The following is a 14,565-nucleotide window of genomic DNA, read 5'->3' as shown; positions in this document are numbered from 1 at the left end:
GCAACTATGTACCACACGCAAGTTACCATTGTAACCACTTGGAAGCGTGCAGTTCAGTGGCATTAACTACCTTTACAGTGTAAGACGGTCATTACCACTGTCCGTCTCTAGAATTTGCTCACAATCCCAAACAGAAACTCTGTGCCCATTAAGTAAATAGTAACTTCCCCAACCCCTTCTCTCCCCTTTCGTCTCTTCTGTTCTGTGTTCTATCTTTGAATTTGCCTGTTCGGGATATTTCATATAAGTGGACTCCTACAATGTTGGCCATTTTATGTCTGCCTTCTTTTACATAGCCTGTTTTCAGGGGTCATCATGAGTAGCATGTGTGGCTGACTAGACCACATTTTGTCCAGCCATCCATCTGTTGACAGACACTTGGACTGTTTGCACCTTTTGGCCAACTCTGTGCACCTTTAAAAATAAGTAAGATGATTTTCCAGCCCACAGCTTCATTTCTTGCCCTATCTATATACTTTGTGGGCCCGACCCAGATAGCGTAACCAACAAGGTGCTTCTTGGCCCCCTCACCCCGGGCTAACCCGTTTCCTTGACTTACCACCTGTAATCGTGTTTGTTTTCAGAGTGTTCGCAGCTCAAGTGAGCTTTTTAAGAACCTGCACCTGGACATTGGGGCGCTGGGGGGTGACTTTGAGTATGAGGTAAGAGTCTGAGGCCCGGCAGGCAAACGATTCAGCCTGGTCTGTCCCTCCTTCCTTCCTAAGCTTTTCTGCTTGGGGGTTGTGGATTTGGAAAGAGAACTGTCTTGTCCCAGTGCTGTCTCGATGGGCTTTCTGGGGTTTGGGGAAGCACAAAGAAGAACAGGACTCCATCCTTCCGCTCGCTTGCCGGATAACCACCAGTGGTTGACTCTTGTCATGTGGGCCACTTTGCTGGGGGCTGTCAGTCGTGCAAGCCTAAGTTAGGTGGGATTACTGCCCCCTGAGGGTTTGCGGCCTCCCAGAAAGAGGGCCTTCCATTCCCAGAAGACAGGGTAGAAGGCAGTGAGACTGTGAGGGATGTGAGACGGGGCATCATGGGAAGGAGGACCTGGGGTCTCCAAGCTGCATGGATCGACCAGGCAGGGCTCTGTTGAGAAATTGCCATGTGAGGTGAGCCAGGAAGGATGGTGGGCAGGACTGGGCGGGCAGGGGTGAGTGGGGAGAGAGAAGCCCACATGCAGGCCCTTGCACAGACAGAGGCAGAGGGTGCAGGGTGAGGTTGGGGAGGGCGAGGCTGTCCCCTCTCCCCTTTGGCTGGCGCACAGACAGAGAGCCTATGGGAGACGAGTGGGACATGCATGATCTGTGGAGGTAGCTTGGGCTGCGTCACAGAGGCCCTGAGTGCCAGCAAAGGAGTTTGCTTTGGGGTACGCAGGTGCTGGGGGCCAGGGGTGGCTTTGAACAGGGGTATGACAGCCAGAGTCTTAACAGTTGTCGAACATTGGCCTCTGCTCTGGGCCCCGTGGAGATACAGAGGTTGGAAAGATGGGTTGGGCTGGCCTCATGGAGTTTGCAGCTGGAGAGAGAGAGAGGACAGCAGGCCTTTGGCATTTAGTGAGTGCTCACTGTGGAGCGAATGCCTGTCTAGGCAGCCGTCAAGCAGAGCAGCTTGGGCGAAGAGCTCCGGCTGGCACAGGTGCCCAGCCTAGAGGAGCTCTGAGTGGGGAGGATGTGACTTGCCTGGAGAGCAGGAAAAGCTTGGAAGAGATGACATTTGACCTCCCTCTTTAAAGAGTAGGGAAGTTCCAGACGTGGGGGTGTAAGGGTTATTTTAGGCAAGCAAACAGCTTGAGCAAAGGCGAGGGGCCTGGGAAGTGTGGACTGCGGTGGGGAATAGCTTCCAGAGTCTTCCCACAGTACTCCTGTCACTTCTAATCTCCGTCCCCCGGTCTGTCCTCCCATTGCCACCGGAATGTTCTTGAAAGCAAACCAAACCCAAGACTCATCATGGTGTTGTAATACCTACAAACCCCCAGTGTGGTTTTCTGCTTGAAAAGGAACATTCCCTATCGTATGCCCTTTCTCTAATGTCCGATTTACTAGTTCTTAGCAGTTAGGATTTCTCTCAGTATTCCCGTGGTGTTCATACACCCAGTAGTAAATCATGATGTCAGGAGCTCAGATTTCCCCAAACTTTTAAATATTGCTTGCAAGCTGAATTAAATTTTTTGTAAGTCTAATGTATAAAATTCTTTCACACACTTGCAACACTTTCAAATGAAACCAGTCACTCGCCTTTCATTAGAATGATCCCAAAGCTGGCCAGGAAAACAGTAGTGCCTATATTGTGGTTTTAAGTTTGTTTCCTTATCTCTTCACTGTGTTCTTATGATCCCTTACCGTGTTCTTACTGTTTCTGACTTCTTGGTCTTCAGCTCACGTCAACAGCCAGGGCTCCCATCTCAGCGGGTGGGGGTTGCGGGTGCTGGCGCACAGGACTGGGGTTGTAGCTGGGCCTTCTTGGATGGTCCAGCTCTTGCCACTGGGCAGTCTCCATTTTATTGTTCTGCTTCTTCCCGGAAGCATGTCCCCATCTTTACCCCAGAAATTGTCCATGTTTTGGGCGGTGCCCAATCAGATACCTTTTGCTTGTGACTTTAACACTCGCGTGAAATGTGACGTTGTGTTCCCCAGTGTCCCATCTTTATTATCAACCTGGTTTGTGTCCACTTTGAAACTGTTCCTTGTGTGCGGGGCCTGGTCTCTTTGCATTATATGGAAAGGCTTCAGTGTGTTTGGTTTCCTGAAACGACAACTTTGTTTCTTCCCATCGACCATTAAGACCTCATCCTGCCGATGTCATCAGCAGCTCAGGTTTGTAGCTGAGAAGGATGACTATGATTGCGAATGGGGCATCAAGAGGGCTTAAGTGGCTCTCGGAGAGAGGAGAAAGTCTCCCTAGGAGACTGGGCAGATTGGGAGTAGAGATTTATGTGTATATGGCCAGCCCTGGCCTGTGCCTGGAGCATAGGAAGGATGTGGGTATGTTTTGCTCAGCGGCTGGGAGCATGAAGGAGTGTGAGCCCCTCTGGGACAAGGAGGGAATCCCTGCAGGTTGTGTTGTGCTGTTTCCTTCCCTCTGCTGTTCCAGGCCCTGGGTAGAATGGATGCTTGGTCCCTGCTGTCAGCCGGCCAGTTGAAGATCCCACTGGGGATCAAACAGGATGCACTTTGACTTTGAACTTGTTAATTTTTACTTCATAATGGATTACGAATGTCAGCAAAAAAGGGATCTTCTTTGACATGTCCTGGATTTCCAAAAGCTTCCCTTCTGATGACTCTGTTTCTTTGGGGGAGTGGGAGCTTTTAAACATATTTTTTTTTTATAACCTCTTTAATATAAATGGACAACCCAGTGTGATGGGGGAAACATCTGAAGTTGGAGGTGTTAAATACACCTCTGACCCCTGTCTCTAGGATCCCAGCGGATCCTGGTGTAGGGATGAATGGGGCTTTCAGGATAGATAAAGCTGCCTTTGCTTGGACCGCACCCTTTGCAAATGGCTTTTGTCCGTGTTTATAGAGCTTGGGTCCTCTGAGTGGCATGTTTCTTCCTGCTCCTGGGCATCCTGGGCAGTTCTAGATGAGGGCTCCTGCCCTGGTGGGTTCTGCGCTGTCCCCGTGCTGTCCACAGTCACTTTGCTCATGATTCCAAGAGAGGGCAGTAGGATGGCAAGAATGCCTCTCTCTCTCTCTCTCTCTCTCTCCCCCCCCCCTCCTCCCTCCTCGCTTCCCTCCTTTCTCCTGCCTTCAGTATAAACCCATTTCTTGATGATTACAGAACCAAAGGGGATAGGTTCATGGACCAGACACTGAGAATGGGTGTGAGTGAGGAGGGGAGGCAGCGGGTGGGTGAGCAGGCAGTGTGTGGCCTGGTGGCGCTGTCCTGTCTGTCCTGTCGAGAACCCATCCTGGGATCAAAGGAGAGGGAGGGAGCTGGGCTTAGAAATCACAGGATGATGTCAGTGTGATTGGGAAGCGCTAACAACATGGGGTTGGGGGTGGGCAGCGCAAAGAATTGAGACCAACTGGGTGGGAAGGAGACTTGGCAAATAACCTGACTGATGGTTAGCTTGGGGGTTCCGCTCTCCCGTCCTCCACTCTCTCCCCCGGCCAAGCCTGCCTTTGTGCTCTGGGAAGGAGGGCACTGCAGTGTTGGAGATCTTATAGCTTTTGGGGATATGTTAAATATTCATGCAATGCTCTTACGGGGACTCACAGGCACCGCCTTCCTCATGCAGATGACAAGGTTGTTTTTAAAAAGGCAGCCGATATTTGCCTTGAGATGCTCGCGGGCCTGGGGCTGTGACAGGAGGAGACAGAAGGGGTCTGAGCGCGGATGAGCTGGGGAGCGAAGGGTGCAGAGGGGGCAGCCCCACCCCGGCCTGCGTCCCCCTTACCCCCCTGCTTCCCCCCAATGCCAAAGCCAGAGCCGGTACACCGGGGCCTGGAGTGTGCATCCTGGGCAGGTCTGGCTTGCACTGGGCCGAGTCGGGGGAGAGGGGTCTGGAGTCGGATGCATTTTCCCCGGTACCCTCAGTTGTGCGTCGGCATCGCGGCTCGTCTTCAACGACCTCTGGTCTCCCTCTGCCATCCAGACCCACCGGACCTACCTCCAGCTGCCGACTTGTTGCACTTAGTTGACACGGGCTCAGAGAGCACAAACTCCTTTACATAGTAGCCATGTTTTCATATCTTAATGTTTAGGTAGACAGAACAGAATAAAGTCCATCATGGGAAAATCTTCTTTTGAAGACTTTAAGCTTGAGAATGGCACAGATCGGCCTACCGTTCTTGTTGCCTGACCGCGTTCTCTCATCTCAAGAGTGGGAGTCTCTTCCTGCGCCTGATGTCCTCTGGTTTTTGAAAGGTTACATGCTTTTCCCTCATCTTGAATATTCGCAGTTAACATTTGTTCAGCATTTTCCATTTCATAAGCACTGTGACGGGTAGAGCTGACCCCTTTGTAACCTTGTGAAATGAACAGTTCATCCCCATTTCACAGAGTGGGAGCTCCTTTATCTGCACGAGACATTCATTTTTATTTTTATTTTTATTTTTTTTTAAAGATTTCATTTATTTATTCAACAGACAGAGATCACAAGTAGGCAGAGAGACAGGCAGAGAGAGAGGAGAAAGCAGGCTCTCCATGGAGAAGAGAGCCCGATGCGGGGCCCGATCCCAGGACCCCGGGATCATGACTTGAGCCGAAGGCAGGGGCTTTTACCCACTGAGCCACCCAGGCGCCCCGAGACATTCATTTTTTAAAAAAAGGTATTTGCTGAGCACTTAGTATGTGCCAGAAACTAGGCACTGAGGGTGGCCGGGAGCTGATCTGGTGAGGGACACAGAGAGGAAGTCAGCAGGGATGTTACAGTAGCTGTGGTGACTGGCCGTGAAGGCTCATCTCTGGACAGTTGCCCCGGGGATCAAGGAGGCCTTCCTGGAAGATGTGATACTGTGAGGGCCAGTGGGAGTTTGGGTAGATCGTGTGTGTTTGTGTGTGTGTGTTAAGAATGTGCATGGCATCTCAGGAGCAAGGGGGAGTCTGTGCCTGGAGCTGGGCCCTGGCAGGTGGCTCTTGGGCACTGGGGGCCCCTCACCCCCCTGGGGAGGGTGCCTGAGGATGTAGGCGTTGATTTGGTGCTGTGCTGTGCGGTGTGTGTTGGTGGAAGAGGAGGCTGACGGGGGAACCCGGGTCCCCCTGGTCGCCCTCTGAGCTGCTTCTGGAGGCAGACCCTCGAGCGAGGCTGGAGGAGTATTTTTGGTGGGGCTCAGATTGTGGCCATTGGCTAAATAAAGTGAAATAACCAACCTCAAGGAAAAAAAAAATAAAAGAACATGCATGGCCAGGTAGCGCAATGGCACAAGGTTCGTCCATCGGCCGGGGCGGGGGAATGTGTACAGGGTGTGGCTGCCCGTGACCCTTGAGAAGCAGGCACGGCTGGGCGAGAAAGGCTCTGGGCCATGTGAGGTGCTGTGGACATTAGCTTGAAAGCCGTGGGTGCTGCTGGGGGTCTGACCCTCCTCTGAGCTCATGTCATCACGAGATGAGCGTGGCCAGGGTGGTTTGGCTCTGCCAGACACCCCTCAGTCACCCTGACAAACTCCCACCCCTTGGGAGGTCTGTGGAGCCCCTCGGGCTGGGGGCTGCCCTCCAGCTGCGCGGTGGCCGCTGTCGTGGGGATTGCGATGAGCAGGCGTGGCCTCCGCTTACTCCTGAGGAGGAGGGGCTCACCTCCCCCCTTTCTCTGTGATCACAGCGGATTGCTCCCGAAGCCCCAGGCAATGGGTGTGGGGAGGATGGGCAGCACTGGAGGGTACCTTGCCTTCGAGCTGCCGAGGCATGAGGGAAGCCTCCCCTTCTCTCTTTCACCTTCTCCTTTTCTCCCTGGGGCAGGCCTGGGGCCGAGGACAGTATCAGCACTGTGTCCAGTGCCCTTTGCTTTGGGCAGCAAAGGCTCATGACCTGGGGCGTGTCACTCTCCTCCATACTGGGGGCAGGATCTATGTCTTGTTCACGTCGGCGTCCCCAGAGCAGTGCTTGGTGCACAGTAGGCACCCGGAGAGTGACCACGTGTGTCTCACAGGAAAATATTAGTGGAACACATGTAGGACGCTCAGGGTCTGTCGGGCACGGGCTTGGTTCTTTAGCTGACATGGTGAGTGTTAACTCACCGAATCTTCCCCCAGACCCAGAGAGGTACGTCCTCCTGTGTCCCCATATTTTAGAGGAAGACACTGAGGCACAGAGAAGTTAAATAATGGGCCTCAGGTCCCTGTAAGGGTCGGGTGGGGATTTGAACCTAAGTCATGTGTCTCAGTGTCTCCGAAGCTCACCTCTGAACTGCTGTGCTCCCCTCCCTCTCCTGACCATCCTTGGAAGGTTCTGAGAGGCTGGTCAGTAGGCGGGTGGGCGTGTCAGTAGATCCTTGAACAGGCAGCTCGGAGGAATGCCATGTTCCAGGCTTCTGTGGGGACCTCTGGACTCCAGTCACCAGGCTCCCTGTGTGAGTCCCCAGGCTGAGGAATCTGGAAGCATCACCTGTCCCTGCTTAGAAGTTGTTCACACCAGCATCCCGAGCGATGTTTTCTCGGAGGAAGGCTTCTCTGAGCCTGGGAGAGAGCACTCGCCGTATTTCGAGGAAGGGGTTTCTTTTGTTCCTTTGGCCGGCTTTCAGGGTTCTTCCTGAACCCTCACTCACTTCAGAGTGAGGTTTGTGGTGAGAGGCAGGGCGCGGCAGCCGGACGGGGGCTCTAAGTGAGAGACCGTGCTGAGGGGGACCTCCGCGATGTCAGCCTCAAGCTGCGGCACCTCTGATCCGGCCGGGCTCATGCCAAGGCCGCGCTTGTCCGCAGAGGACACCAGGCCCTAGAGCAGGACCGTCCCTGGCAGACGTGGGACTCTGCGGTGCAGGCCAGGACTTTCTCAGAACCGGGCGGAGGCCCGAGGCGCTGCGGGTTTCAGCCGCGGCCTCCCCGCCCCCCCCCCCCCCCCACAGGTCAGACCTGCGTTCTGAAGGCCTCCCAACCCCTTTATCCTTCAGAGCCATTTCCCCCAGGAAATCTTGTCTTGGCTTCTGCTTCTCAGAAGCAGATAGGGTGGCGAGTGCGGAGGAGGCTTTTGGGGGAGAGCCACCCTCGTCACACCGAGGAAGGGCATTCTCCTTCTGTTTTCCCTGCTGCCTTTTAAAAAGGAAAAAAACACAAATTTTAGACATTGGTACTTTTATGTGATTTTTCCATCATCATCATCGTAAGTACATACTGACTTTCTAAAAAGTAAATACTGACTTCTGAGTCTGCAGTCCTATGGTTTGGGCTACTGGGGCTGGAATGAGACATCTCTTCCTTGAGAACCTGGTAGGCGGTGATGGAGTTCAGTGCACTGGTTTCCACGCCTGTCACTGGACGAGGCCGGTTGGGTGTCTGTAAATCACCATGGATGTTTAGATTCGGCGGATCTGGAGTGGAACAAGGAATCTGGGTTTTAAATAGCTGTTTGGGGTGTTGGATAACCACCAGGGTCAGAACTGGAGCAGTGGCCCGTTTGAGTCAAGGAATGACAGTTCCATCTTGTTGCAAGTCTCTGAAATCAGTTTATTAATTCTTGACGCCTCCTTGTCTGACATGGTCTGCTGCTGCCTAGGAGTCTCCGAGAACAAGCCAGCCAGAGGAGAGGAAGGACGCTTCTCTGTATTCTGATGCTGCCGGGCCCCCCACTCCCGGCAAACTCCTCAGCCAGGGAGCAGACAGCAGTCTGAGCAGCGCGGATGGCAGAGAGCAGCAGGGAAGAGGGGCGAGTGCTCGGCTCCCGGCAAAAGAAACGGATGAGAAGAGTGATCCTGGGATGTCCAGGATTGAGGTGGACCCTGGGGGCGGTCAGCCTGCCCAAGCCACCGAAAAGGAGGCACCAGAAGACTCGTTGGATGCAGGAGAAGAGGGTTCCAGGAGGGGAGAGGCCCAGGCGGTGGAGGAGAAGGAGCCCAAGGAGGAGACTTCGGTCCCCAAAGAGAGCAGATCAGACCGGAGCCAGGTGAGTCCCCCTGTGCCCTGGGGAGTTGCCGCTCCCTCCCTCTGCTGCGCTCTTAAGCCCCATGCAGATCAGGTCCCCAACATCTTCATTACCTACTTGGAGGAGGAGTCTGGAGCTTAGCTTCCTTTGCAGGCCCTGCAGTGGGCTGTCACCAGCAGCTGGCCAGAACCCTTGGTGGTGACAGATCTGTCCAGACCCAGCAGGCAGCCAGAGCCTGAATGAAACTCCAAACCTGCCGGCCTTAGAAATTCAGGATAGAAATTTGCCTTTCCATTGGCACCCTCCTGGGACATTCACGTTCTTCCTAGTACCTTTCTCTTCCTGCCTCTCCCCTCTTACTTCTTGACAGCAGCCGGTCAGGATTGCTGTAGTCTGTTTCTGTAGAGTTTCTGTCGAGAGGGGAGGATGTGGAGGGGGTGGGACCATGGGGAGCACTTGGCCCCAGCTGTGGTCAGTTAGGTTACCAGAAGACTCCTCTCACTGATGGCGTGGGCGTCTTGCTTTGGCAAGACCGGGCCAATGACCCAGATGCCCACAAGTACTTCCCAGTGCCTTTGGGAAGTTTTCCATCCCTTAGTCCTGCTCCTTTCCCAGGTAGATGGTGAGGGAGTTCATTTAAGGAGCTTTAAGCTGCTTCCTGGGAAAGATACTCTCACTCTGTTTTTTAGGACAGCATGAGCCTTCCCTACTGCCAACTTCTAACTGTCTCCACGCCACTCTTCCGGGCTCTCCTTACATACGTAAATCCTTGTTGACCGGAGTCAGAGTGTGGGCTCGACTGGGCTGTTCAGCCCCAGTGAGGTGGGGGCTGGTGCCCGTGTCCAGAAGGAAGGGGAGGCTCCACAGCCCTCTTTCAGGCTTTCTGGAAGAGGTGGATTTTGGTGAGGGCTTCGCCCTGTGTCGCCCTGTGTCGGCACCATGTCCTGAGTTCCCTGGGTGGTCATCCCTGTCCATGCTGTGCGCTGGGCAACTCCTCGGGGGGTCTTTTCCCCAGGATTCGGACATTAGTGAACATGTGAGGGAGCTGCAGCTGTCGGACTCTGCCGCGTCTGACCCCAAGTCCTTCCCGGGCCTGGTGAGTCTGAGGTGGGGGGCGGCAGAGTGGGGTGAAGGGTGGGGGTCTATGCGTCCCTGTGGCTCATTTGCCTGGCATCACACAGCTTGAGGTGGGGACGTCAGAATTCAGACTTGGGTCTTGTCTCCACTCTGGTTTCTCTGCCCATCTGCTTCTTAGTAACACTTAGTAACACTACCGACTCCATAGGTTTGTTGGGAGAAGAAGGTGAGGTAAAGAACGTAAAACGTTAGCAAATAAATGTCAGGTAACTGTGAGCAGTTGTCACCCTTTCTTGTTTCTGCAGCGTGACTGGTCTGGGAGATTCGTATCTAGAGCCTCTGGCCTGTAGCAGAAAGACTACACGAATCTAGGGGGTTAGAGACACACGTGTGTGTGTGTGTGTGTGTGTGTGTGTGTGTGTGTGTGTGTGTGTGTTTTTAAGGGATCACCACACAATGGTGAGGACCAGTCCTCAGGCTGTAGGGAGGGATGCTGGGGTTAAGTTTCCAAAGAGGAGACATTGTCCTGGAATGTCAGCAGTGGATGGATGGTTGCTCCGTCCCAGACCTTCCAGCCAGCCTGCTGTCTCCTGGCTTCGTTTGCCAGGTCTGTATCTATGGGGAGTAGTTGAGGGTGCTTTTTGGCAGAACATCACCTCTGGAAACCATGCTCCATCTGTTTGGAGGAGGCAGATCAAAGGGAAGGGATTAGCGGGAGAGGGTCAGGGATGAGTGGTAATGACGGGAGGGGGTGCGGAGGAGTTAGGCGGCTGTGTGCTCTAGCCCCTCGCTGAGCCACGGGCTTAGGAGGCAGATGGCGGCTGCATTAAGTGGAGTAGAACTCAAACCGAAAGGAAAATGTCACCAAAAAAGAAAACACCCAATCTAGGAGGGGCAGGTTTTTGTTGACAAAAACCATCATGAAGAATAGCCAGGTTCTAGGACTCTTGGAAGCAAGGGCTCCGTCCCTCCTGCGGGAGTCCGTGTGTGCAGAAGTATGCCTGTCAGTGTTTTCCTTCTCTGAGGGAGTGGGTGGAGGAAGCCACAGGACAGCAGGACCAGACCTAGGCCTGGGCCTCCTGCCATTCATCAGGGCTGATGACAGAACTGTCCCTATTAGCACGCTGTCAGGTAGCAATCCTTCACTTAGCCCAGCAGGCGTCTTGGGCTCGGAGAGGGCAGGATCAGGGTCCTGTGGCAGCCAAAGGACAGCGGGGAACTGGCACTGGTGTGGGCACTTAATGTCTGTCCCAAAGAGAAGCCTGCCTAGGGAGCACCACTAATCAATCCCCTTTGTCCAGAGGGGCCCCGGAGAAGGGGAAAAGAGCTAGCGGTGAACAGCCCACCATGCCTCACTTCTAAGCTGCCCGCAGGTCTGCTGGACCCTTTGGTCTCCCTGCTGGCACCCTGTTTGGGCACCAGGAGGGCAAGACAGCTGGAAAGTGACATGCTTGCTGCACAAGTCCTGCAGAGAGCTTGGGCTTGGGAGTCAGCCCAGGGCACATCTGACCCACCAGCCCCATTGCTAATGAGCTGTGTGACCTCGGGCGAATTACATGTGCTTGCAGACCTGCTTCCTCGTCCGTGAGAGGCCTTAAGAGTATCAGTCTCACGGGTTTATTTTTCCCCCATGGTTTTATTATGAAAAATTTCAGACATACAGAAAAACTAAAAGGATTTTTGAGTGAATGCATACATCCTTATCCCCAGAGTCTATAGTGAACATTATACCTGCTGTATCATGTATCTTTCTAGACTCCTCGCAGTGTTATTTTGAAGAAGAGAATAAGCAGTAGATGTGGCACTGTTTCATGTGGTGCCTGGCCCATAGTAGGCCCCCTTCTGGAAGGTGGGAAGGTGGAGGAGAGGCCCAGGGGGATGCTGTGACCAGGGCAGCGTTGACCTCCCTCTCCACTATCTCTAGGACTTTGGTTTTCGAGGCCGGATCTCAGAGCACCTGCTGGATGTCAACGTGCTTTCCCCAGTCCTGGATGGAGCCCACTGGGAGGTGTGTCTTTCTGGGTGACAGATAAGCCCCAGTCAAGCCCTGCCCATCTGAGGGTGCATTTCTGGGAGCTCCCTCCCTTCTAATTCAATAAGAGATGGCCCTGACTGTACCTGCGATGGGCTGTTAATCATTCCTGCTCTTTGCTGCTATGAACGAAGTCATCCTCTCTCCCCGGCCTACAGTGTACATCTATGTGTTTATCCGTTTTTCTAGCAACTGAGGGATGACCACTTGCCCATGTGCAAAGCACTGTAGACTGGATTCCAAGCTACTTCCCGACCTGGCCCTTTCAGCCCCTGCAGGCTCCCCCTCGGCCCACCTGCCACGCGCCACCTGCCCACCACTCACGGTTCCCGGGGCGCACCCCCCGCCTCCTTCACTGCGCCACCTCCCATGCTGCTTCCCCTTTCGTCCCCTCCCAGAGGCGGTCTTGGAGGTCCTCTTCCGATGTCACCTCCAGGCAGGATGAATCGTTCTGTCCCTTTGCTCCCCGTAGTTCTCCTTGTTCTCTTTTATGGTTCTTGGGTCTGTCTCCCTCCCAGATGGAAACTCTGTGTGGGGACGTCTGGCCCCCAGCAGGGTACAAAGATGACTTAGACACAGATCCTGTCCTTAAGGAGCCTTGAAGCCAAGGAGGCCATCCTTTTGGACTCAGGGCTCGAGCCCCCCATTTTTATTACGGTTGCCCCACGTTGTTATCCATTTTACATTTTAGTTTGTTACATAGATTGGCCTGTGTGGGTTTTTATTTTTCCCTTAAAAGTGAGAGAGGGAGCTCTCTGCTGAGCTCGGTGTGATCTGTAGGGGAGACAGTGGTGAGTTGAACACTGGAAGGGGCGAGGGGGTGGGGGCCGCCAGCTGCGGGCTCTGCCCAGGCTGACGTGATAAGCAGCGGCAGCGCCTCGGGGAGCCCTCTGCTGCGGGCACCGGGAGGTACTCAGGCAGCATTTCTCTTTTTAATGGAATTTGGGGGAGCCAACTTTTAGTTCGGGCCCTACCCTTCCTCGCCTGTCCAGATGGTAGCGTCGGCTCCAGCTGCCGGAGCTCCGGCTGCCAGCAGAGAGGCATGGGCGGCTGTGGGCACAGGGCTGGGGACACGGCCATAGGCCAGCCTGGCCAGAGCCCCGCTGGTGAAGACAGAGTGAGTTGTCACCTGCCCTACTTCTCCCTTTAACCCTGCTGTCCCAGAACAGACGGGGCTCCCGTCGGCGTGACAGAGGAGTGTGGGGTCTTGGATGGGGATGGCCCTGCCAGCACTGGGGTTTTGTGCCTTAGGCTGGGGAGAGGGGAGGAGTGGGAATAGGGGAGCTGACATGTGGGGTCTGCCTTCTCTGGGCCAGGAGTCGGGCTTTATGCTGCTGTAATCCTCGCCGCCAGCCCTGTGAGCCGCGGGGTTACTGTCCCCTCTTTTAGTAGAAAGACTGACTCCCCGGCTATGAAGTGGTGGAGCAAGAGCTCGAGTCCAGGCCGACGGCTCGGCCATCCCCGAGGCCCCACCCCTGCAGGAAATATTTGAACTTACCAGCAGTAGCCCTTTCACCGGCTTGCTAGATTGGCCTGGACATGCAAGCTTTAAAATGAGATGAGGGCAGGGGGCGCCTGGGTGGCTCAGTTGGTTAAGTGTCTGACTCTCGATTTTGGCTCAGTCATGATCTCAGGGTCATGAGATCGAGCCCTGTGTCAGGCTCCGTGCTCTGTGTGGGGTCTGCTTGACATTCTCCCCCTCTGCGCCCCCACCACCTCATTCCATGAGGTTTTGTTTTTTGTTTTTTTGTTTTTAATAGATGGTATAATCAGTCCCTGACTGGGATGGGGGCATCATTGGCTACTGATGGGACCCGGGTATCTGGGGGGGCCCAGAGTGAAGCAGTAGACCGCCTTGTCTTCCTCCCTGGGGCTGCCCAGATGGTATCTTTTCCGTCCGGAACGTAGTGCCCTCTCCTTTTACCACGTCTCCATCTCTCCAGGATCCTTCCTCTTCCACGTGCTTGGCTGCTGCCTCAGTGACCAATGTCCATCACGCAGCCTCCCTGTATGTCACTGGCGCTGGAGGTCTGGGCCTCCGTGGGTTTGAGGTGTTCATGGATGTCTCCACTTTCTCTTTGCAGCTCTCAGTGGAGGCTTTCAATGACAGGAGGCAGGATTTTCTTCTTTATATGTTTTCTCCTTTAGCCTCTGGCTTCTGGCTCTGCAGGCAATGGCTGTGGCCTCTGGCTCTTCCTCCCTAGGTCGGCCAGGCCAGCCCTGGGAGCATCTGCGAGCCTGGTGGTTTAGCCACAGCCCCCGGAGGGCCCATAATACAGCAGCTAGGCCTCCTCTTCTGGGTCCCGAGTGGTCATCCTTCTCAAGAGCCACCTCTTGGTCCTTCCTCCTAGGTGCAGGAGTTGGCTAGAGAATTAAGGCACCCGAATGCCGACCTCTCCAATATATACTTGCCCCTGCTTCTTCCCTACAGGCCCAGAGGTTGGGAAGAGAAGACAAGGATGGCAGCCAGTCCAGCCAAGATGAGCAGCGGAGCAAGCCGTCCAGAGGCTCGGAGAGGTACAGTACATGGGAGGCCGCCCTCTGGGACCTTCGGAATGGGGTGGACTTGGGCAGGACTCCTGGCTTTGGTGCTCCTGGCTCAGTGTGGTCCTGCCTGAAGGCAGACGGTGAGCTGACCTGATGGCCTCGCAGAGTCTGTGTGTGTGTGTGCACGTGTGTACACAAGCATACCCTTGGATTCTGCCCCGAGACAGGAGTATGGGTACATTTGGTGGGACTTTGTGCGGTGCTGTGGGCCGGGGCTGGGAGTACTGGCTTGGAGCTATTGCCTGGCACATCGGCAGTGGTTGTAGCCCGCTGTGGGTGCTCGCGCACAAGGCAGACAAATGGGGACGGAGAGCAGAGAGACTGGGAGCGGGGCACAGAGCCTTCCAGCTTCTGAGGCCTGGGCTACCGTGAGAGGAGAGCCACCACTCTGG

The 14,565-nt window shown here is 54.6% G+C and overlaps 1 protein-coding gene across 1 annotated transcript in view; it reads left to right on the top strand.

Annotated features, from left to right (window-relative positions):
* CEP164 (centrosomal protein 164) overlaps positions 1 to 14,565 on the top strand; it is a 60,883-nt gene that overhangs the window by 25,366 nt on the left and 20,952 nt on the right. The window contains exons 7-11 of the mRNA XM_080817048.1: positions 585 to 662; positions 8,152 to 8,538; positions 9,533 to 9,613; positions 11,519 to 11,602; positions 14,058 to 14,143. Of these exons, the coding sequence (XP_080673174.1) occupies positions 585 to 662; positions 8,152 to 8,538; positions 9,533 to 9,613; positions 11,519 to 11,602; positions 14,058 to 14,143 (716 nt within the window). The remainder of the gene's footprint in view (positions 1 to 584; positions 663 to 8,151; positions 8,539 to 9,532; positions 9,614 to 11,518; positions 11,603 to 14,057; positions 14,144 to 14,565) is intronic.

The sequence above is a fragment of the Martes martes genome (genome assembly GCF_963455335.1).
Source record: "Martes martes genome assembly, chromosome: 10".
In the NCBI taxonomy this organism is placed as follows: Eukaryota; Metazoa; Chordata; class Mammalia; order Carnivora; family Mustelidae; genus Martes; species Martes martes.
The sequence above is the reverse complement of the archived record's forward strand: the minus strand, read 5'-3'. Positions and strand labels throughout refer to the sequence as shown.